This window comes from Parasteatoda tepidariorum, chromosome 4 (genome assembly GCF_043381705.1).
Source record: "Parasteatoda tepidariorum isolate YZ-2023 chromosome 4, CAS_Ptep_4.0, whole genome shotgun sequence".
Lineage (NCBI taxonomy): Eukaryota > Metazoa > Arthropoda > Arachnida > Araneae > Theridiidae > Parasteatoda > Parasteatoda tepidariorum.
Genome location: NC_092207.1, coordinates 26,140,122 through 26,165,546, shown reverse-complemented (window position 1 = coordinate 26,165,546; position 25,425 = coordinate 26,140,122). Strand labels below are relative to the sequence as shown.

Sequence of the window (25,425 nt, the reverse complement as noted above, 5' to 3'; positions counted from 1 at the left end):
CATATGAAATTTTACCTTGCATTATTTTATAATCGGGACATTTAGTCTTCCTATATACAGGGCAGCCAATTACTACTCTTCTTGCAATATATTTTATTGAGTTTTACTGGCAATTAAAAACAAAAGCTTTCAAAATTTTGTAGTAATTTTGCAAACATTTTAAAGGCCAAGCCACGAGAGGAGCTGGAACAAAGTGGCCTTTATGAAGTTTTTTTCATGTAGAGGTATGGAAAATGATCAAATTCAGTGCATTTATGAAACAACGAATTATATATTAAATGTTAAATTTAGCTGCCACTAGAAGAAATTTTTCCAAAAAGCGTAGAAAGTTGAAATCTCTCATAGGACTGGTCATAGGTTTTGTATTTATGGTATTTTAACCGTGCTAGTTGTAAACGATTTCAAAACAGTAAAGGTAAAAATTTTTCTCTAGATGGACAGACTGCCGCCGATTATTTTATCGTAATTTTAGAATAAAAATTCTAACAGTGTTCAATGCCGGTTATAATATAAAATTGATATGTTTTAAAGTCAAGTTTGTTGTTCCATTCATACGTTAAGGTTGCATATCAGTATTTGTCTCGTAAATAAGGGTTTACTTAAAAGTGTTGACTTAAGTATTTATCTTCTTAAAATCACTGATAAATGACATAATGAATTTTTTTGAAAAATATTTGACTACTGAAAAACCTTTTTAAAAAAGGTTGATTTTTTTCTTAAAAAATAAAATTAATTGCTTTATATTTAAGCCTATATTACAGATAAAAAATTAAGATAGAGCTAATTAATTTTTTACCTTTTTTAAATGTTTAAAAATGAAACATTTCATTGGTACTTATCATTTGTAAAATGCTTTTCTTTTTAAAACGAATGTTATAAATGTAAATTGGTGCCTAAAAACACACATTTTCTAAAAAAAAAAAAAAAAAAAAAAAAAAAAAAAACTCCAATAAAAAGTTTTCTTTTTTTTTATGCAGGTAGGTTTTCAATCAATAAACTGCTCAATAAGCAATTTTTACCAAGAAAATAAGAAATTCCTGAAAATGAGTTCCCGAATTTTAATCTCTCCACGGAATTCTTTTTTACATTAATAATACTTATTTATTTGATATTATGAGGATATATATTAAATATATGTTATCATCTTCAATATATATTTAATATATTAAAGGAAAAACAAAAAAATATATGTATAGTATATTTCGTTAACAGTCTTTAGGAGGAAGATAACAAGAAAAAGCACCTTATCAAACTAATTAAAAGCAAAGTTTTAAACAAGTAAAATAAACAAAAAGATGAACGGAGCAATTTATGAAGCTCCACACATTATTAATAATATTTAAAAGAGTTTTACTTTTGTTTTTTTAAGGATATTAAATTTATAATTAAAATCCAACAGAATTAATGACTTTAATCCATTTTCTATTAACCTGCTAATACAAAACTAAATAATTACACAGCAGTTAAAAATTTTCAATTTATTGACTATCAATTACATTAAGCTGGTGCTCACATATAGTATAGTGGACATTGAAATTAATGAATTTTGAAGAAACTGGTTCAACCCAAACACTCTGCAAGACACATTTCATAATCCTTTCCTTAATGCGATGTCATAACGGTGCATTTTTCATTTAATCAAAAATGCCACCGGCGGCGATTATATCAGCAGTGTCATTATCCGATAACATCAACAAACACTCCCCCCAGTTGAAAATATTTTCATATAATGTTTGCTAGGTCAGCAGTTTTTTTAATATTTATTTTAATAAAGAAACATTCACATGCACTTTGAAGTAACTTTTTGAACAAACGTTGAAGTGACACGGTGATAATTGGAATAAAATGTCAGCTTTTGTAATGTCTTTTATTCAATTATCTACGGTCTTTAACTTCATCCTGAACTCTTATAATTTTTTAATGTTTTCGAGCAAGAGAAATATTCATTTTTAATGTTTCCATTACAAGCCTTTTTCAAATTTCTTTCTGTACTTACTTTATTGCTTTAAATTACCTATTATTAATTGACTGTAAACTAAACGTAACAATAAGAAATATTTACAAAGTAAATTTTTTATTCGAAAAAAAAAAACCCTCTTAATGTTTCGCTAATTTAAGTGATATTTTTTTCTTTTATGAAATATATATAATATATATTGTTTGTTTCATTGTTTGAATTACCTAAGATTTAGTAGTATTCGATTTCTTAGATTTTAGATTTCAATGAGTATGTATTTAGAATCAGATGTATGTATTACATATTTATTGACTGTAAACTAAACATAACAATAACAAAAATTACAAAGTAAATTTTTCATTCGAAAAAAAAAAATTCTTAATGTTTCGCTAATTTAAGGGATATTTTTTTTTGTTTATGAAATATATATAATATATATTGCTTGCTTTATTGTTTGAATTACATAAGATTTTTGTAGTATTCGATTTCTTAGATATTAGCTTTTAATGAGTATGTATTTAGAATCAGATTTATGTATTACATATTTATTGACTGTAAACTAAACATAACAATAAGAAATATTAAAAAGTAAATTTTTCATTCGAAGAAAAAAACTTATTAATGTTTCACTAATTTAAGTGATATATGTTTCTTTTATGAAATATATATATAATATATATTGCTTATTTTATTGTTTGAATTACCTAAGATTTTTGTAGTATTCGATTTCTTAAATTTTAGATTTTAATGAGTATGTATTTAGAATCACATGTATGTATTGTAAATAGGCGACTGTTTTTGGAGCGTTTGAAACATGTCTACTGTTATTTCCTATTTATACACTTTTGAAGCGAATGAAGTCTTTAATCAGGTAATAGTTGCTTATGTTATCGAAAAAAAAATTAGAAACTTCACTACTATTTTATCACCATAATTACTATTCATCTGCTACTACATTTATCATAGATTATATTTTTGTTTACAGTTGACATTAAAGCGAAAAGAATTAAAATATCGATGCTTGTATAAATATGAATTACATTCGATTAGAAATTATGAATTGCATTTGAATCAAAAATCGTGAACTGCATTCGCATAAAAAATTATGATTTATATTAGGATAGAGAAAATAAGGACGGCGTTTGTTTAAAAAAATACGAGAATTAAGGTATAACGAACTAAATGAATTGCATTAAAAATAAGAAACTGAGAACTGCATTTGATTTGATTCAAGATGAATGTCATTATTATAATTTTTTTTTTCTAATGGCAGGTACTGAACTTTTATGTCCTTCACCTGTGAAGATACCGGAAGTGGTGCTCATTTAACGTTACCCAGTGGATACCTGTAAACCTAAGTCACTGAGGCGAGCAACATTACCCACGCCACACTGCCGCAGATACCCATTTCATGGGGTGGGCCATAATCACACATCAAACACAACAGAGTACAACACATAGAGAGAAACATCCATGCCTAGAGCGTGATGCGAACCCGCAGCCATTGACTTCGCAGTCGGGCACGCTAACCGCTCGGTCGCCTGGCCGGCCATTATTATAATATAATATAAACAATCAGAATCTAACCTGATTCTCGGCTATTTTCCATGTCTGCTGGTAGCAATGTGGTTTCCAAGGAGCTTTCTAGCAATGTGGATTCTTCCGTAGAATTCCTCATCTCTAAAATAAAAATGTATTCTTTCAATCAATGTTTTTAATTAGTTAGTTTTTTTTTTCAGATACGATCTGTATTTGATGGGGTACTCATAAAGAATAAAATGCAATCAACAAATAATAAGCGTATGATATTTTTTCCACGTTTCTCAATCACATTTATGTATTAAAGAAATCGCGATAATACTTTAGAGTAATCATGTACTGTTTTTTCCCTTTCAAGTAGTAATTCAAGTTATTTTTTAGGTATTTATTGTGTAATTTTTATATTAAAGAGATTCCATGGTTTTAAATTGTATAATTATTTCATCAGCAGACTAGATTTCACTGCTTTAAGGGAGTAACTTGTATTATCTTCTCTGGATGATATTGATGCAAGCTATATTACTCGTATATCAACAAATACATGTTGTTACTTTTTAAAAAAAATTAAACTGAATGAAAATTGCCACATTTGTAATTAGCAAAAGATTTTAGGGAGATATCGTACGATAAAGATCATACATACGGTTTAGTTTTTCAAAATTTGTTTAAAGTACAGTGCGCAAAACAAAAAAATGGACCACCCTAAATAATTTTTGATATAATGATCGGATCTTTACGTTTTAGGGCGCCGTCTTAATGGTTCAAGGAGGTGGCTTCAAATATGCAGAGGAGTTTTCAAGTTACTAAATAATACAAAGAAAACAAAGCGTACTTGCCCTGAATAATTTTTTTTTGACGGATTTAAATTTTTGACCCCCAAAATAAAGGGGGTAGTCTCAATTTTAGAAATATAGGAAACATGACCCTCATAGCTTCGTCAGAAGAGCGGTTCAAAGCATGGACCTCTCAATGTGAATTTTTCTTTTTACGTATTCCACCATATCTCGAGAACTTTTTAATCGAATTTAAAAAAAATTGCCGCACGATTATACATTTGTTTATCCAAAGATAATTCCATACCAAAAACAGCTTTTAATAAATATTTATTATTTATTATTTTTCATTATTTTCTCTTATTTTACTTAATAATCGGAAAAAATTTGAGCTGAAAGGTTTAAAATTTTTTGCATTATTTCAAAGAATGTAAGTTTACATGGTGAACTTCTAAACTTGAGCGAAAACGGTCGAAAAGTTCGTAAAGTATTGACTTTTAAAAACTTGTATTTTTGTAATATTCATAGTAGCATTATTCAATGCTTAATATTATTACTTCAATGCATTCTCGTAAATGATTATTAACCTGATTACTAAGAGCCACTTACAGTACTCAAAACAGATTTTTCTGAACATCAATAAAACTGAGAATAAATAAATAAATAAATAAATAAACAAAATAAACGAAGAACCCAAACATCATCTTTTTGTAATTTTTCTCAAGAAATTTTACTTCACGCAAAAACTTCCGAAGCGACATTAGATAATCATCTCTTTCCATAAATGAAAACACAAGAAGACTTCAAAAATAATACACACAAATGACCAAGAGTTAAAAGAAAATACACACTGGGGGGTCTGTCGCAACGGGAGATTACGTCTAAAACTACTTCTGTTGACGTCATTAGGATGAGGAAAAGAAAAACACACAAACCAGTAGCTTTAGTTGATGATATGACGTTATTATCTTTCAAGGGAGTTGCGTGTAGCTTGGAAAATATTTGGCCTAGGTATGATAGGCCGCACTGAGTGTGTTTGCTCACTTCAACGGGTTTTTCCCTCTCACCTTTGAAAGAAGTGATAGGTTTTTTAATACGTGGGCAGAGAATTTGGGTTTGATTTGACGAAGCTCTGGAAAGGAGTTAACTGTTATGTGTCATGAAAACAATTGAGCGATATTTGGATTGGGGGTTCTTGATCTATCAAGTAGAAGGAAGAAAGAAAAAATAATTACGTCAGTTTTCGTTTGTTTTTTAATACTAGATAATAAACGATGTATATCATTCTGTTTAAAAAAATATTTTAGGTGCTAAAAAATGCACTAATCAGTAAAGCGGTCCTCAGACTTCAACTCATCTCGAGGGGTAACCATGACAACTGAGAACAATTGTCATGATCCTCATTGAGTTTTACCCATCTTTTTTTTCTTCCATCAGACTTTGTTTACAACATCGTTTGGTTTATATCTTTAGTACGCAATTTTGTTACATTTGGCCAAGTACAGAGAATTTGGGTTTGATTTTGCGAAGCTCTGGAAAGGACTTAACTGTTATGTATCATGAAAACAATTGAGCGATATTTGAATTAGGGGTTCTTGATCTATCAAGTAGAAGGATGAAAAAAAAAATAATAATTACGTCAGTTTTCGTTTGTTTTTTAATACTAGGTAATAAAAGATGTATATCATTCTGTTTAAAAAATATTTTAGGTGTTAAAAAATGCTCTAATCAGTAAAGCGGTCCTCAGACTTCAACTCATCTCGAGGGGTAACCATGACAACTAAGAACAATTTTATTTTATTTTATAACCGTCGTTGAACAGCCGACCAATTTTATGGATTTGCGACTAATGTTCAACTTCGTAGCCTTGTAATTTTGAACACAATCCAGAAGACAATCGGAACTCCTGGATCGAGTATTGGGAGAAATTTGCCATCGTGGAGGACTTTTTAATGGAGCTATCCGGCATTTGAGTTACATGGAGAGGAGGACCACGAGAACCTCCCACGGTTAACCCGACTGCAAGGGGACTCTAACCCATGATCCGTCTACCACTGAGGATATTTTACGTCAGCACTGTGATCGGTACAAGTCGGAGGCGGAATTCGTATCGACCAGCCATCGCTGGGATTCGAACCCGGTTCACCTCAGTGGAAGGCGAACTCTCTAGCCCTTGAACCATCAACTAAAGTCAATTGTCATGATCCTTGTGTTTTACCCATCTTTTTTTTCTTCCATCAGACTTAGTTTACAATATCGTTGAGTTTTTATCTTTAGTACGCAATATTGTTACGTTTGGCCAAGTACAGCTGAATTCGGATGGTTTGCTTTTTAAATCTAGATTCATTTTTTTTCGTTTAATAAACCTTAATGTTTTTCACTTAACGTATTGGAAAATTTAAAAGTTTTCACGTAGCATAAGCAATTTTTAAAATATGATATAAATAGCTGACGGAATGTTTTTATAAAGAAAACAAATATATTTATAGCAGGATATAGAGCTAAATATGATTAAAAAAAGTTAAATGAATGCAAAGATAAATGAAGAAATCAAAATAAAATGTCTATAAGAAGAAGATAAATATTCTCGTCAAGTCAGTTTCAGTTAGAAAAATTTTACTTTTACTGTGCACTTTTGAATTTTTTTGTATGTTTTTAAAATAAATTACGATAAAACTGGTTATGATATTTTCATTTTTTCCTTGATTATATGCCTTTTTATTTTAAAATCAGTCTATCGATTACAAATTAGAGCAAAAGTTTCATTAAATTAAAAATGTAATTTATCACTTAAATGAAAGCAATAAAGTAACACACTCAGGATAATATATTTGAGTTAACTTAAGTGTTCAAGTGTAAATTTTATTTTTATAAAGAAAGAATTAACTAAAGTAAGAATTAAAGTAAAGTAAAAATAAACTGCAGCTAAAATAATAATAGTTGAATAATGACTTTATTAAAAAAAGGAAATGAAACTAACAAGTTTAAAAGTTTTGATTTTGTATTTATTTCTAATTTTAGTTATTTACATTTTCAAAATGCTTGATGAAACTTTTTTTTAACATTATATTAATAAATTATTCTAAAAGTAAATGCATTATAGTGAAAAACGTTTTACCGAACTCTAATATAACATTGCACTGAATAAAACAAAATTATATTTGCTGCTCTCCGATGCTTTATTGATACCTCATAATGTTCTTTACTCACAATGTTCTTTACGCACAATGTTCTGCAAATGTGAAAGCAGTTTTACTCAGGACTATTATAAAGTTCGGTATGAGCTTAAAATTGTACACAGATAAAGATTATTTGTACACATTACTATCCAACGTTACATTGTGAAGTACAGTCATACTACTTATCCCACTGTTGTTCTAAAATAGTAGGGAGTGAAAATACCTTTACAAGGATCTAATAAAGCGTAATAGTGGAGAATACAAAAATATATCGAACCCGCTACTCTTCGACGCTACATTGATTGCAGCTCTATTGCTTTTCCCACCTATAGAAGACTATAGCAGTAAAAACAGTTTTACAGAGCTCTAATGTAAAGTCGCAGTGGATATCGCAGAATAATGCGAGCTACTTAACGATTCTACGTTATAGAATAGTACAGATGTACTGACTTATTATTTTCTTCATATACAATCTCCAATTGCAGTGAAAATCATTTTACAGAATGCTATTGTAATGCACGTAGCACGCTTGTTTTTTAGGCGGCCAACTGGTTTGTTTTTAAAGGCGCAGAATTTCAAGGATTTAAAATTACGTAGAAACTAAAAACTAATTTGTAGGATTTAATTCATACTGCATCAGTGACAGTGATTCTAATGTTTCATGTTGAATGTTCGCACTTTCGGTTCTTTAAAAATTTTTGCCATTTTCCAATTATATTTGTTAAAAAAAGTACTTCGGGCTGAGTTTTCTGTGAAACAATTCATGCTGTCTTGTACTACTAGATCTAGTAATTTAGAAAGTTAACGATAATAATTTATAATTAAAGCTATTTGAAACCACGAGTTTATTTTGTTTTCAATCATGCGATTGAAGCATCTTTCTTCAAACATTAAATATAAAATCAACGAGATAAAAAATAGTAACATTTGAATTACCTAATCTAATATGCCAGTTTATTGGGAAAACTTCGTATAAGTGGTAAAGGCCCTGACCAAAAGCATCATTTTTGGGATCGAGTATTGTGAACAGATAACCTATCTCTAAGTGAGTTAAGCCCCTAAAATATGTTTCGACTTAATGTACTGTCACCGGAAAGAAGAAGAAAAAAAATTTGAAATTTTTATCAAGTGCTAATTTGTGATAGAACTAGGAAAAAATAATTTACAAGAACAGTGAGTTAGATTGTCAAAATTTACTACAAAATAGTGATTTAAGGAATTACGATTATGATTGCACCAAATCTAAAAAATTTGAAAGCAATGTGTAAAAATGTGTGTGAGTTTTCTTAATGATGATTCCCATTATGAAATATGTTTTGATGAACCTAATAACACAAATTCACTAGAAAGGCCAGCAAATAATAAAAAAAATATGTATCAAGTTGCAATATAGTGAGATAATTTGTAACAGGGCAAAAAAATGAAATTTGCAAAAAAAAANAAAAAAAAAAAAAAAAAAAAAAAAAAAAAAAAAAAAAAAAAAAAAAAAAAAAAGCATTAAATTATTCACGAAAAAGTTAATAACATGATTAAAAACAGGGATCTAATAATTATTAACTTAATAATGTTAAGTCATCGGGACGGACAACAACTAATGCAAAAATTGAAGTTATGGATAGAATGCTAACTCACCGAGTTAAATTGTAGCAAGGCTAAAGAAATTGAATGATAATTGACCTTCTACAACAAGTTTTTATAAATTTAATAATGTAAAGCTAACGGTAGAGACAAATGAGTACCTGTTTAGGGGTAAAATTTAAAACAGGACTCAAAGGAGAAACATAATAATTAACATAATAATAATTAACCTAATAATTAAAATCATAATTTCATTTCTTAATTAACAGGAATAATTTATAAGAAGCGCATAAAAATAAGTATCAGTTCTACCCTAACGCTCTGTACGCTCGGAGGAACGAGATTTAAAATCATAACCGTAACTGTGAAGAACATAATAATTTGCTTAAAAATATTTCACTATACCAGTCTCTTTTTGGTTTTTATATTTTAAAGTACTTTTGTATTACTTTCCCAACATAAAGTCTCGCAAAGTAGTGCAATATTACGCATGTTTGAAAATTGCATTGTTTGTTTATTCTTTTTCACACGTGAATTATTTCTTCAAAGACCGTAACTGAAGTAAAGATGATGCAATGGTAGGAGGAGAAAATGATTATTAATTAGCGGTCCATTTCAATACGAAGAACATTTTGCAATTACAAATCTTTCTCCATCTGTATATAATCTGATGAATCGTCAATATTTTTTTTTGTTTGTAAAATTTAAGCACAGTTTAGGAGAAAAATATAATTTATCGTCTACAAGAAAACAAACATTCAGCGTTTCATAGTAAGTAGAAATCTGGTTTTACTCGAACTTTATGACTAAAGTCAATTGGAGTGGATGAAATGAAACAGGTACAGAAGTTTATCATTTATTATTTATTTTTGATTAGGCTTATAAACTTAACGAAGATACATTTATAAGTACACAATATTTCGAAGTAAAAAAACAAAAAAACAAAAACAAAAAAACAATAACATTAATGGATTTCAAATGATAAGGGGGGCTGTAATATCCTTTTTTCCCCTCCCATAGTTTATTTCCATTGAAAATATTTTAAGTGAAATTTTTTTTTTTAACTGGATTGAAAATGTCTCAAAAATACTAAAGTTTGACTCATTTTTTGGCAATCTTTTCGCTTCTTTTATGTTAAAATAATTTAATAATATTCAATATATAATGAGTAATTTAATGTAGTTCAATATTAATAATTTAAAATTAAATAATATATATTAGTAAATAATATCTAATTATATATATTATCTAATTATATATATTATTTAATCATATATATTATTTAATATTTTGTATTATTCCCCTTATATTACATATTATCTCATATTATATATTATTCATCTCATAACATGTATTATTCATCTCATATTATATATTATTCATCTCATAATATTTATTATTCATCTCATATTATGTGTTATTCATCTCATATTATGTATTTTTTATTATATCTTATAACTCTTGGTGTATTTAATAATTATTCGTGAATTAGTATTTGATTAAAGGAACAACGATAATTAATGAAAATATTTAAAAAAAAATTTATACCAGATACAAGAAAGGAAAATATTTAATAATATACAATTGAGTTTTAATTTAAAATTGATGGAGTTTCGTTCTTGTGACTAATTATATTTCAGATTTTAAATGCATGTTAAATTTGCATTTTGATTGAAACTTTAGCATAGTTATTTATATGCATAGTTGTTTATAAGCATAGTTATTTATATGCTATGTACATATGAAAATAACCACAGAAACTAGTCAAAAATATTTTCTTTGAATCATTTAAAATGCATAATTTATTTTTTTTATAAAAAAAGTTATGAAAGTTTTGAATTATTCCCCTTTTTAGTTTTAATGTCAAAAGCAGTTTTAGGCATTCATGATTTTTTTTTAATTTTTAATATTTACAATTTCACGAACTGATATAAAATGAAAGATAAAAAGCGTTCTCCCCTCCGCAACAGAACAGTTTAACCAATTTATTAATAAAATACTTATTTGCACAGAGAAGTTTCAACGCCATCTATTAGGAAAGATACGTACGATTCTATTAGAAGTCTATTAGAAGCAAATAACTATTCAACTCTTGGTAAGGAATTCATTGATTATTAATTATTGAACAGGTTCACGTATTCTTTCATGACAAATATGGAATAAAAAGTATAAATAAAAAAATAAGCCAGAAATAACAATGCAAAGTTTTTTCCTTTTTTTATTTTTAAAGTTAACAAATTTTAAAGTTTTCTATTTTTTTTAGAAACTATTCAATCCCTTTTTTTAAAAGTTTAGACTTCAATTTGAAAATGCTTAAATTTGCATTTTATAACACTTATTTATTTCGTTGCATTTTATAACACTTATTTATTAAAAGTTACAAAACTTTTTCAATTAAATTACAAAATAAAAAATTTATCATATATTAAAATTTATTTTTGTGCGTACCAATTTTTTTATGTTATCTTTGAACCAATGATTTTTGAAATAATTTTCAGGTTCAATGGCAAGATAGATCATTTCCTTACGTTTTTATTTTTGCTGGTTTTGGATTTTTAAATGTAATATATTTTCGATATATTTTATGTTTCATAATTATCTCACTGTACAAATGTATGAAAAAACAATTTAACTTAAAAATGTAACTCGCTTAATTGCAACAACGCTTGTGTGTATTATTACGATTTACAAAATTACGATTTGCATTCGGATTGCAAAATTCAAATTGTAATTACAAAAATTGTAATTGGAATGCCACCTGTTGCATTTAGAACATTACTAAGTTTTGGCAAATCAAAAGGGAAAATCGATTCCTTCTGAGATTTATCACACAGTGAAGATGGGTCTTGCTGTAGAAAAACAAGTCCTGTCAGAGCGTGGATTCGTCTTTTATTCGAATGAAAACTTTCATGGACATAAACCGTTCTTCCCCATTAATCTTCTTAAAAGTTTTTTTTTAAAAAACTCGGCTAAAAAATCATTTTATGTATAAAATATATAGTTATTATAATTTTATGTAGGCACATTTTATGAATTTGTTAAACGTAATGAAAGAAGAGCTAGATTTTAAAAATGATAGATTGTACTTGAAAAAAAAATTTAGGAAAACAGAATATGCAACACAAGTAATAAATGAGTGGAAATTTCACTTGCAAACAAAATATAACGATAACCTTAATATCATAACCTATCGCATTTAAAATTTTTTTTATGTCTTCAGCCTTTATATTTTAAAAAATTTCGATATAAATGTTAAGATTTATATCAGGCAGCATTTTTTCACTCACTTATTTTTTTTTATTTTATTCATTTTTTCTGTTATTTTTGTCAAACTTGAGTTTATAAAATGAAAATCGTAAGGAAGATAAATTTTTTTATAACAATAGATAGATGATTATTAAAAAAATAATAAAATTACAAAATCTTTTGTAGAAATAGAAATTGCGTAAAAAAAAATAAAAAAAAGAAAAGAAAAAAACTCTCGTTAAGTTTAGAATTCTAAATAGTTCCACGATCAAGTCAAATCATATGGAATTTGTGCAACAAAATAAAATGTAACGCAAAAAATTTTTTTTCTTCTTCTTGAAAACTCATAACAAATTGCAAATTTATAAACAAATATGATCCTTACAGAATGCCAAATTTCAACTCCGTAGTTGCATTTCTACAGCTTACAGAGCATCCAGCATAGCATTATTTCTCTTTATTTTATCGTAATTTTTGTATATTTTTCTATTATACCTCTGTAATTACAAGTTTCTAAGTTTTATATTTTTTGCTCAGCAGAATAAAATGTAGCACTAAGTTGAGCCCCCAAAGCATCAGTGGAGGCCCTTACGATTTTTTTAATTTAGAGATAAGAAAATTGCTAAAAAAAATTATGAGCAATCAATTGACTGTAGCAAATTTTTATATCAGAAATCACTTCAGCTGTAAATCGCACACATTGATAAAAACTTTGAAAGTTAGAGTAATATTGCGAATAATATGTGCAGGGAAGACACAGGGAATTTTTTTTCCAGATTTGAGTGGCAACCCTGAATACAAACATTATATTCTAACAAAAAAAAAAAAATTATTCACATAAAATGTATGAATAAAAATCAAGCTAAAAATGCCGCATTAAATGACTATCCTCATACTCTAAATACACCCACACATTCTACCTCTTAAAGCCAAACTGCCAAATACAAAGATCATCCAAATTCCTCATCCTTAATATTTAAGCTCCAGGTTATACTCATCGGACATTCTCATTGCTCGTTGACCCTTTTCCTTCATATCCCTAGTCTCCAAAGACCCCTTTTTTCCCTTTTTCTCTACCTACCACGCTATATGCCATTTCGAAAATTTAAATATTCTCTACAACGGGTTATTACCCTAGCAACTTTTCCCCTTCCCCCCTTCGCCTTACTTTCTTTCATCCTCTCCCAGGCGGTAATCCTTTTCTTTGGTTCTCCCACGTCATTTGCATGCCTTAAGGGGAGGGAAAGGGTTCCGCGTGCGTTTTCACCCCCAATAGTAACCATGGTTACAGGATCCCAGCAGCATCACCCATCCATTTCCTCTAGATATATATTTAATAGATAAATTCCCCCCGGAGAGTACTAGATAGGGAAAAAGGAAGAGAAGATAGGGGGATGGGGAGAGAAAGAGAGAGATAGTATAATTTTGCGTTCCTTTTTTTTCTTCTCTCCCCTCTCTCTCTCCCTATCATTCCTTCTTAACTTCTTTTCTTTCGTTCCTTTAGTGCCGTCTTTTCCTCTCTCTTTGCGTTCATTACCGTCGAAAGCGACACACGGCGGTGGTATGGTTTTACTGGAGCAGAAATAGAAAGAGAGGAGAAGTCAGTCTGGGGGTGTCCTCTCGGGAGTTCGCTTCGAATAGCTGGGCCCCCGGAACTTCCCTTCTCTCTCTGCCATCCCGCTTCCACCCATTAAAACGTCGAGGTCCATAAAACTAATGAAAAGACAAATTCTTAATGACAGTGAGAATACCTTCAAATGGATGACTACCGAATAAGCCGTTAAAAAGGGGAAGCGCGAAAAGGTAAGAGAGAGAAAGAAGGCAGAAATATTAAAAAAGGTGCGAGAGACGGGAGGGGGTGGGGAAGACAAAAAGCGGCACTTTTGTATGAAAGTGAAGCATACACACACACAACCTCTAGAGAGACTCCTGAATATTTCAAAGACTTCACTCCCGTTAACTGTAGCAGCGCATCACTCCCTGGGGGTTTTCCTAGCTCATCCCAAGGCGTTGTTGGGGATAACGCATGCACGTGTGCCGTGCTTCCACGCATACTTGTAATTCCATCGCACGCCGGAGAGACTGTTGTCATGGCAACGCATCGCATTCGGACGGAGAGGATGCTCTCACCTGTTGGAATGGGAAGGTGAAAAGGACCATCTCAGTTTGTGCGTGTAAAAGACCGACTTAGAGTGAATGGGGAATTGTGCACTACCCTTTAACATTCAGTCGAAGTCGTTTATGGATCGTTTTGAATGAGATATTCCTCCCCCTACCCCCTACTGTATCCAGGGATATTGTAATAGTTGTTTCGAGTTGAACAAAAGGTACTGATGCACCCATTGTCCCTCACGATTGTTCGGAGCAGAATAATTTTGTCCATGGGGACACGTCTTAACAAGAGGAAATAGATTGCGGTATTCATTTCATTTTCCTCCTTATGAAGCTGATTTATGCATACGTAAAGCATGTTTAGATTTTTTTGATAATAATTAATTACAACTTCTTTTTTGTTATTGTTTCAGAAATATTTTTTTACAAAATGGAGAAAAACAAATTTTTCTTATTAAAGTATTCAATTATAAATATTCAAAATAATATTTGAATATTATATTGCATACGTATTTGAATATTATATTGTAGAACAGTGAATAGTCTCACAGAAATTTCGATGCATGGAGAAAATGTGGCTGCTTGAAAATATTGGAATAACTTTTTTTGCATTTTTTAAAAAATTAATTGCAAGAAAACTAATAATGATCTAAAAGTTTTTAAATTTTTATTCATTACTTTTCTAGCAGATTTCAAAATGAAGATTTTGTGCAAATGTCTATGCATTATAAATGAGATTTTTCCTTTTTATTAATGTTAGTAAATTTTATTATTTACCTACTAATTTATTTATCCATTCTTAAAAAAAAATACTTGAAATTATTTTATTATTGCTAATTATAAATTTTACCATTTTTAATATATTTGTAACTCCGAAAATATCTAAGATTACTTATTTTTCATACCGTTTTTACATGTAATAAGACATTGGTTAATGCCATGAGCTATTTTTTTTTTTTGAAATTAATTAACCCGTATTATATTTCATGCTAAGGCGTTTCTTGAAATACTTTACTCATTGCAACAGTCTGCCTCTACTTTTAAAAATTTCTGAAAGATTTTCTGAATTTAATTTAAATTAATTTAATTAAAGTTATAAGAAAATAATTAAAGTTATAGTGTCGAATATACGTGTTTTTTAAATTTTTTTCAATTCTATATTTCTGCAAAACTGAGTGATTTAGTGGAAAAAACATAAAAAAGTCATTCTTGAATATTTTCTTCACATATTAATAACTGAAAAAATAAATTAACATAACCGGAAGAGAAAATTTTTTGAACGAATCTGCACCACTGTCCTCATAAATCAAACTTTGTCTGGAACCCAAATCAAATCAACTGCAGACTAATATCATGAAAATTAGAATTACCCAAACGAATAGCAAAATTTAAATTTGAAAACGGCAAATAAAAATTACTTGAAATAAATGTTCAAAATTTAATTTGAAATATATTTAATATTGCTTAAAAGAAAGAGTGAATGAAAATATTGTAAAATAATCCACAAATAAATAAATAAATGACATGTTTCAGATTAATAACAATAATAATTCCAATAAATGTCTTTTATGTCAGTCGGTAGGGCATTTACCAATAACATTTTTGACCAATAACATTTTGACAAAACTGACATTTTTCGATGTACTTTCTTTCCGCATCTAAACAAGATAGTGTTCCAGTTTTTTTTCCACAGAATATTTACACTTTGATAACTGTTAATACATATCTTTGGTAGAATTTTTTAAAAAAATTATAAACTAAAATCTTTAAAAAAAATTCGAAGTCGAAAATTTAAAGTTCATAATTTTTTAAAATAGCTTCCTGTCAAAGATATGTATTGATAGTCATCGAATTGTAAACAGAATATGTAAATATTCTGTAAAAAAAAAAAAAAAAAGAAAGGAAAAAACTGAAGCAATATTTTATTTAGATGCCGAAAAAAAGATACATGGAATACGGACAGTTTTAGCATCGTTAATATATGCCCTAGCGACTTCCCTTAATCCAGATAAAAAAATTTCAGATTATTATTGGAAACATTTAGTTCCCCAAAACAAATACGTAACGAAATTTGCGCTTCTTAACATAGGATAGGTAAGAAATCTGGACATAAATGTATGAATTTTTAAATTTATTTTGATACTTACACAGTAATAATTAAAAAGAAAAAGAAAATAAATCCATAGTTAAAGTTTATAATTACGGTCTAATTCTAATCTAATTCTGAAATCAAATCATAATATTAAATCAGATTATCTCAGATCCAAATCTGGAAGAGGAGTAGAATTTGAAAATTTAGGTAAAAAAAAATTTAACTCTTTTCCTTCTTCAATTAATGGGAATATTTTTCTTCTCTATTTTTTAATTTCAAATATGTTTTCATTCACTTCTTTTGAACATGTTTTAGCGAAAAAAATTTACCAGAACCCAAAACGAAAACTTTTATCACAAACTTAAGTTTTTGCATCTGCGTTATCGAAGCACTGTGTGCTGGAGTTGAGCAAAACATCGTTGATTTCGAATCACTCACTGATTCTGATTCGGACCTGAATGAAACTAGAACTGGTTCCAATCAGAGACTGATTTGATAATGAAATTGATAAAACTGATATAAATATGATTTATCTATTATTATTTGTTTTTGCATTTTTTGACAGTATATTATAAACCGTAATATCACTTTATTATCTTTTATGAAAAAGCATAATTATTATCTCTATCATTTGCTTGTCTTTCTAAGGATTGGTGCAACATTATTTTTTGTCAATTTCCGCACGAGTATGGAGCAAAAAAATTAAGATAAGCTTGAGAATTACAAAAATTAAAATTAAACCCTGGTCGTTACTTTCACCGACCCCAAGAATTGCTTTTGTAATTACTCTCAAATGGCTTGTCGCAGTCTGTCTCGCTTATTTATTGCTAACATATTTTAGTCTAACTTTGTATGAATAGTAGAGCATTTTTTAAACTGAAGTTCTAGAAATGTGAGACATATACATCCTATGAAACCATTGGTTCATATACATTATGGTTCTATTCTATTGCGGTGGGTCGTAAGAAACCCAATAGTCTTAATACCTCCTTAAGCATATCATTTTCTCATGAACTAATTAGTTAAGCATCCCTAGCATCAAAAATAGATTAGAAAACCCGTTGGGTTAGAGCACTCGCCTCTCATTGAAATCACCCAAGGAGGGTTTCGTTATTTTCCTCTCCATGTAACGCAAGCACCCATGACCACTCTGTCACAATCATATCGTTAGTCACAAAATTGGGGAGCCTTAACCTTCATAATCATTACTGATACGAATCAATTGATTCGAATCAAGGGATTCAGATCAGTGATGGAAATCAAATAAGTGATTCGGATCTATAATTCGAATCGATTGATTCGAATTACTATTTTGAATCAAGTGATTGAAATCACAATTTGAATCAAATGATTTGAATCACTGATTCCAATAACATGATTCAACGAAGCAATTGAGCGTCATGTGACTCGAATCAAATGATTCAAAACACTACTCAGCTTGGATTCTCCGTATCTAATATTCGTTTTCCTTTTACTAAAAGTCGATAAATAAAAAAAGGTACTAAAACGTCAGACTTTTTTCAAGAACACAAATATATTTCGTATCATTATATTACATTTGTTGCTAAATGTTATAAATACTTTTAATTGTGGTAATTTTTAAGAAACTAAAAAAGAAATGCATTACTATTAGTTTTTTAATTATTTTTATATATGTGAATTTATCAAATGGAAAATCTTAATGGAAATAATGAATGTTTATCTAATGACGCCTTAATAATGAATGCTTAACGATGAATGCGTATCTAAAATTTAAGAAACAATAATTCATTGTAATTTAAATCTATTTCTATATAATCAACTAATTTATTCGAATTAACAAGTGATCTGCAATCGTGATTCGAATCAACTGGGGAAGGAGGTTGAGGTAAAATATTCTGAAACGTAGGGTTTATTTTCATTATTTAAGCAAACAAAAAAGAAAAAAAATACTATTAATTCTCTTTAAATGATGAAAAAATTATTTTTGTATCGGAAGTATAACGAGTTAACGAAGCGAAGACTTTAAATTTCCTTTCTTTCTCCCACTGAACTTCGCGTGACGATGTGGCTTTCAATCCGTAGAATTTTTTCCTCGATTATCCAAAATAATAATCCACAATTAATTTTTTCTTGTTTTTTTTATTATTTATTTATTTAGTACGATATATCTTAAAACTGACAAAATAAAAGGGGAAAAAACTTTATAAAATTTGGAATTTATAAAATATGTTTTCAATATGACCGCATAATTACTTCACATTTACTGCAGCATTACCATAGATTTAAAGTTTTTATTTATTTATTCGTTTTTTTTTTAAATTTATGATTTTAAAGTGACCTCACTTAAACTACAGTAATTTTGTAGACAATTGCTAAAGATGTTTTTGAAATAAATTTCAGATAAATTACTATAACTGAAGCTTTTTTACATTTAAGATTACAGTACAGTAAATCTGTAGTTAACTTTAGAAAAACTACAAAACAACTTTAATTCTGTAGAAAACCTGCAGTGAATTTTTAGCTTTTTTTTTTTCAAAAAAAAAACTAATAAAATATCCAATTACAAATTTCAATTACTAGTAGCAAGGGAAGCTAAAAGCTAATTGCAGTACGGAAAATTTAACTCAAAAAATTAAAAAAAACTGTTAATATTATAAAGCATATTTTCAATTTTATCAAAAATTAAAATCTTCTCTTTTTTGAAGCTTCTAATTTTTGTCACATATTCTTTTTTTAAAAAAAGTTCAGAGGTAGTTTTTGGAGCAAATATGTTTAGACTTATCAAATAGTACAACAGCAAAAAAATTTCAAAAAATTTACACATTTTTCAAGGGTATAAGTAATGCGTTCCCCGTTAATTAAATTATAAACCATTAGAAATCGTTTTTGAAAATCATATTTCACTTTTAAGCATAAAATAAAAATTTCGATTTCAATGATTTGATGATTGATGATTTTTCAATGACTGGAAGATTTTTTAGCTTATAACTCGTATACGAGTCATAGGATAAAAAACAATTAAAAAAAATATTAATCTTTTTTCTGATAAAAGCATTGGCTCAGTTATAGGAAAATAAAAATAAATTTAAAGAGTAAATTTCTAAAAAAAATATTTCAAAATTTAAACTAAATTCGACCATAATTTAATTTTAACCGAAGCAATGAAATGATAAAAACAATCTAAGTTGTTAAATTTTTTCTCCGATTCATTAAATAACTAAACTATTATTATCAGAGCAATTTCGTCCATGACTTCGAATATCCGCAGTTTTCACGCATAAAAAATATTACGTCTAAAAGTCACAACAAAAGACATCGAAGGGAGATTAATCTCCCATTTTAAAGTAAGGTCTTAACTCCACCATCCCTGCCATAAATTCCATCGTGGGTATATTTTTAATACATACGTCTTCTGCACTGCTGTTACCCCCTATGGAATAAAGATATATATGCATCCTTCTATCATATTGAAATAAATAAACTCGCCCTGGTGGAAGAAAAAAAATTATCTTAAAGACATCTTCATGAAACCTGCGCTTTTACCAACGAAAGTCTCTTTTTCTTGCCACATCAGCGACATGTCGCCATACGTAATACGCAGAGGATAAATATGATGAAGAAAAAAAAAGAGGAAGAGAGAAAATTCTCCTATGCGCTCGTCGCCCAGCATGGGGCAGGAAGGCATGCAGACGCCCCATGTTGCAGCAGCCCAGGGTGCCCTGGAGAGAGTTGAAGACTTCATTTTCTGTTGGGAACCTTGCTGTGCTGTCCAGAGATGGGAGATGCATGCAAGAACATGAAAAGGGACCCTGTAGATTTATTGACTGCTCGGCCCCCTGGGAAGCTATTCTGGCCCGTACCACAAGCGCATGTTGACATTTCTTCTACTGCTGTTGTTGGAAAAATCGTTAATCTTAAAGAGATTGAGTTTCTAGCAGAATTACGTTGTCAGGATATAATTGAGCGAATTTTTTTTCCTCTCCAAACAAGGACCTTCTGTTACTTGAAATTAAGAAGTTGGTTATAATGATGGTAATCAGGCTTTTCAAAGTGACCTAATATTTAAAATTGATATCAAAAATCATTTGTTTCCTATACGCTGGGAAATAACTAAAATGTTTGTGATAGAATGCTCTATTCCTGAGTAAAAACTTTGATGGCCGCAATTTTTTTTTCTTTCTAAACAGTTGAAGAAATAAAAACTTTCATAAAAATATTGTTTCATATCTGATAGTGTTACGGTTTTGATCCGGATAGTCACTAACCACTTTGTATTAAAAAAATAAAAAATGCCTATGAAGGGTTGAAGTTCTCCTTTAGGTGATCGGAAAGTTGCCTCAGTTTTGATTGACGATAATATGGTGATGAATTATGTTTATAGTAGGCAGGAAACTATTGAAATTTGCACTGTGATCAGAGATAGAGCTTCAGATTAAATTGAACTACTAGTCAAAAAGTAGTCGAATTTTCAATTAACAATGCTTCTTATTTGGCATTAATATCATGTCTTTTGCTTGAAGTTAAAGCAAAACTTGCGAAGCTATCCAGCACACAGCCTCAGTTATATATTTAATGCTCGAATTAGTCTTTAAGCAGTTGGAATTTGAATGGTAATAAATTCATTTTTGGCGATTATGTCGTGATAAAGTTTACTTGTAGAGATCTGGAAACGACAAACTTGCTTTGCCAATGGGAATGGAGTTTCGTTAGCGATTTTCGTACTCTAGTTAATCGATGTTCAAAATTTTATTTGCAAAATTCCAGTTTTACAGAGTCGAAAGTGAATTAAAATGCAAAAATAAGAATTTTCATTTTTGATATGATGTTAATGAGGTTGAATAAAAACAAGCTTACTAACAAAGGAGCGACTAACTATTTTCCTAATATGATTAAACTGTAGAAAAAAAAACTTTTATAAACATGGACAATATTTTCCTTAGAGGTTTATTCATGAATTAAAGTTATAGTAAAACAATATTATTTTGACATTATTAATTTGAAAATTCATTTATGAAAATAAATTGATACAAAAAGATAAAGTTGAACCGGTATAATGCGAGGTTTGAGAAGAAAATTTACAAGCAAAATTTACTAGTTTAAATGCAAGTTTATTATTGCGTCTTTACAAGTGTGTATATACACACATGAACGGGGAATTATTATATGCAAGATTGTATAATGAATAATGTACATATTATATATAATATTGTGCACGATAGATATAATATTGTCAAGTGACCGAATGCATTTAATTTTACATTACTTGCGTATAAAATATTTTCTATAAATTGGATAGTGTGGTTTCTGACAAATGATTTATTTGCAGGTATTCCCCAAAAAATATCTTAAGATTATTGCTCACTTGAAAACCTAGAATGTTGAAACCAGAGAGTGTAGAAAGAAAAAGTGATTATACCAAAGAAAACAGAATAGTTTCTCTTCCGAGTCAAAATACCGAATATTTTTGGATACTAATGACAATTTAAATTAATTCTTGTAAAACGAAAGGTGCACCCTTTTTGACATAATTCGCAGAAGACCAATGGCTGACGAGCTTCACTTGTTCAACTGTCATTAGAAACAACAGCTACTTTTAAAAAAGCATATTTTATAGTAAAACTAAATATATACTTTGATGATTAGGAATGTTTTCTTTCCCTCCAGACCTATGTCTAAATTGAAGTGGCCTCACAAATAAGTGGTGCTGCCATCTATGCGTGGGACTTTTAACTAATACGTACTTTCCCCTTTGCGGGGCCTTCTTGTAAAACGAAAGGTGCACCCTTTTTGACATAATTCGCAGAAGACCAATGGCTGACGAGCTTCACTTGTTCAACTGCATTAGAAACAACAGCTACTTTTAAAAAAACATACTCCATAGTAAAACTAAATATACTTTATTGATTAGGAATATTTCATAAAATTTAACTGCTGAGTAAATTTAAATAAAAGTAAAAGGAATTCCTTCTTATAAAAGACTAACATCTGGGGGTATAAGCATTTATTAAGTTTTTTAGTGGCTATTATACTAAAAATGCACTTAGTGTCACATGCTATGTAGGTTACTTCCCCAATAAAATCTGCAGTTCGAAATTAATTTTAATTGGAAAACCTGACGAACACCCAGTATTTCAATAGACATTTTTAAAAAATCAAAATACAAAAATGGTGACATTGGCCATAATATAGTTCTTACAGTTCTTCCGCATCAAGTTTAAGTTTTAAAACTGATAATCATTTAAAGCTTAAACTGAGATTTCATTTCACAAACTTAAAACAATTGATTTTTTTAAAAGTTTTCTTCATATACTACATTCGCAGAACTTCCCTTTTAGCCCCCCAGGGTATGCTCAATTTCCATAGTGGAAGACCAAATTTCTGTTAATCAGAAGTATGACAGAAGTAATCCTAACAGAAAAAAATATTCAGTCGAAAATCTTTTATTTTTAGTTCATTGAAAGAAAAGAAAATGAATATCTCAATACCATTAAAAAATTCCCCAGTTTCTGAAGAGAGTAAAAAAGCGAAGAGGGTGCGATGCATATATATACATGAACTCAGTCGGTAACGACCCCAGTTCGAAATTATTTCCCCAGGGGTCGCCCTGTGTTACAATGATAAGACCCCCAGCCCACCCGTTTCTTGCCACCAATGCCTTCTTAGAAAAGATCTGACATTTTATTAGTTCTTTTTGAGTTATCAGAAACATTTGGTTGAAAGTGGATTATGTCTGAAGTTCAATTTTCAGATTTCTATTTCTTTTTCTGCACATTCGTAAGGTTTATGTAAAATAAAATAAAAAGTACTTATTGAAAATGTTTTGGAAAGAAGGGGAAAAAATTAGATCATCTTCTGATCAAAAGACAATAAAAAAATCAGAAAGTATTTTAGGTAAAGTTTTCGACTATGAAGGCAAACTATTTTTTTTTTTAAGTAGCAGTAAAAACTGCGTTCTCTTTATTGTTTTCTTCCATTGACTTAAAGAAAACAACAGAAAGTTTAGAGTTATATTTTATAAATAATTATTTTAAATTTTTTTTTTCATTTTTTTTTAAAATAACGACAGGCACTGAACTTTCGTCCTTCGCCTTAGAAGATGCCGAATGTGTTGGTCATTTATGATTACCCGTCGGGCACTTGTGAACCAAAGAACTTGTTACGTCACGAGCCATATTCACACATCACACAACAGAGAAGAACACACGGGGAAACGTCCATGACCTGAGCGGGATTCGAACCCGCACCCAGGCTTCGCATTCAAGCACGCTAACTACTGCCACCTGGCTGACTTTAAGAGTAATTAAAATCTTCACAAGAATGATATTTTAATTGAAAAGCGAATTTAAAAACGATAAAAAAAATTGATTTAATGGTGACAGAAATAATTCGTAATTATCTGTTAATGGAAACATTTTTCTTTCAAAATCTTCCATTTCAATCAGCATAAGTTTAAAAGTTTTGTATTATTATTCTAGGTTGTGCAGTTTTAAAAATTAATGTGACTAATAAACAATTATTCATGACTAAAAAAAATCAATTACAAATAAAATATTGATAACTAGGAGAAGATAAAAATGAGAGAAAAAAGGTAAGATTTCTTTATATGCTTTTTAGAGCTTTTTATTTTTAACTTTCCTTTGAGATTTGAAATTAGTTTTTTTCTTCAATTTTTACTATCTGAATGTTAATATACAAGTATTACTACGAAAATTTATGCAGTTATTAAAAATTGCAGCTAAAGTACTCGATACAAATTACAAGCTTATTGATTGATTTTCTGGCATAGGATATTCAAAAAGACTTGTTTTCTTCCGTAATTTATTTATTCTCCGTCTCTTAAACCTCTGACGACATGAAATTTTATTTCTAAATATGAAAAATCACAGGAACTAAATAACTTTAAAGTTACAAAATAATCCTTTAAGTATTTCTAGAGAAATTCTGGAGAAATAAATTAAATTCTCTCTCTCTCTCTATCTCTCTCCATCTATCTTTCTCTATATCTCTCGCTATGTCTCTCTCTATCTCTATCTCTCTGTCTCTATCTCTATATTTCCCTCTATCTCTCTATAGCTCTCTCTCTCTCTCTCTATCTCTATATTTCTCTCTATATCTCTCTCCATCTCTCTCTCTCTATAGCTCTCTCTATCTCTCTTTATCTATATATATATATAATAAATAATAGTATAACGTATAATATATATGATATATAGTATATATATGTAAGTAATTATTTTATGTAGAGATGCTTTAGAGTGTTTATTGACTACCCCAAAATTAAGTTCATTCTTTCACTCTATCCTGTCATTTTTAAAATATTTTTTACAAACTTTTTATTTAGAAAAAAATCTTAAAAGTATGATACTTTTGCATAGAAATTTCAATATTTTCATGGTCCTTTACACCAATCTAAATTGATAATAAGGCGAAGGAGGGTTCCCTTTCTTTTCCTCATCCCATTTCAGCTCTAAATAGGTTTTACAAGAATGTTCTGGAGAGGAGACATTCCAGGAGGTAGGTTCGACATACCTTCGTTTCTTGATTACGTTTTCCGATTTTTGTATAAGAAGAGGAACGGAAGCTTTGCTAATCGAATGATAGCTATCCGACTCGCTTTCTTCGTTCGATGGAAGAAAATGCAGATCCCATGAGCCCACTCCCTCCCCATCGGTGCCAGGGTCTGAAGTTCATTTAAATATTTCGCGATTTTTCTCTTTACTGTCAGATGCCTTCGTTACATTAGTTTGTCGAATGTTTTTGAAACAAGGGAAAAGTTTTGTAGAATAAGGCAGTGAACTGTGGATAACAAGACACCAGAAATTATTACATTTTATGCCTTCTCCTTTGTATGCTATTCCACGTTTGACTGTCTCAGCTGAATACTAAGTTGGGAAGTAGATCTTCGGCTTCTTATGAATAAACAGTCGAAGAAATTTCCAATCCCCCCTTTTTCTTCTAATTTTTTGG

The 25,425-nt window shown here is 29.4% G+C and overlaps 1 protein-coding gene across 5 annotated transcripts in view; it reads right to left on the bottom strand.

Moving 5' to 3' along the window:
- LOC107440157 (zinc finger protein 423) overlaps window positions 1-25,425 on the bottom strand; it is a 151,812-nt gene that overhangs the window by 97,519 nt on the left and 28,868 nt on the right. For all 5 annotated transcript variants that reach the window (XM_071179556.1, XM_071179558.1, XM_071179555.1 and 2 more), the window contains exon 3: window positions 3,545-3,637. In XM_071179556.1, the coding sequence (XP_071035657.1) occupies window positions 3,545-3,637 (93 nt within the window). The remainder of the gene's footprint in view (window positions 1-3,544; window positions 3,638-25,425) is intronic.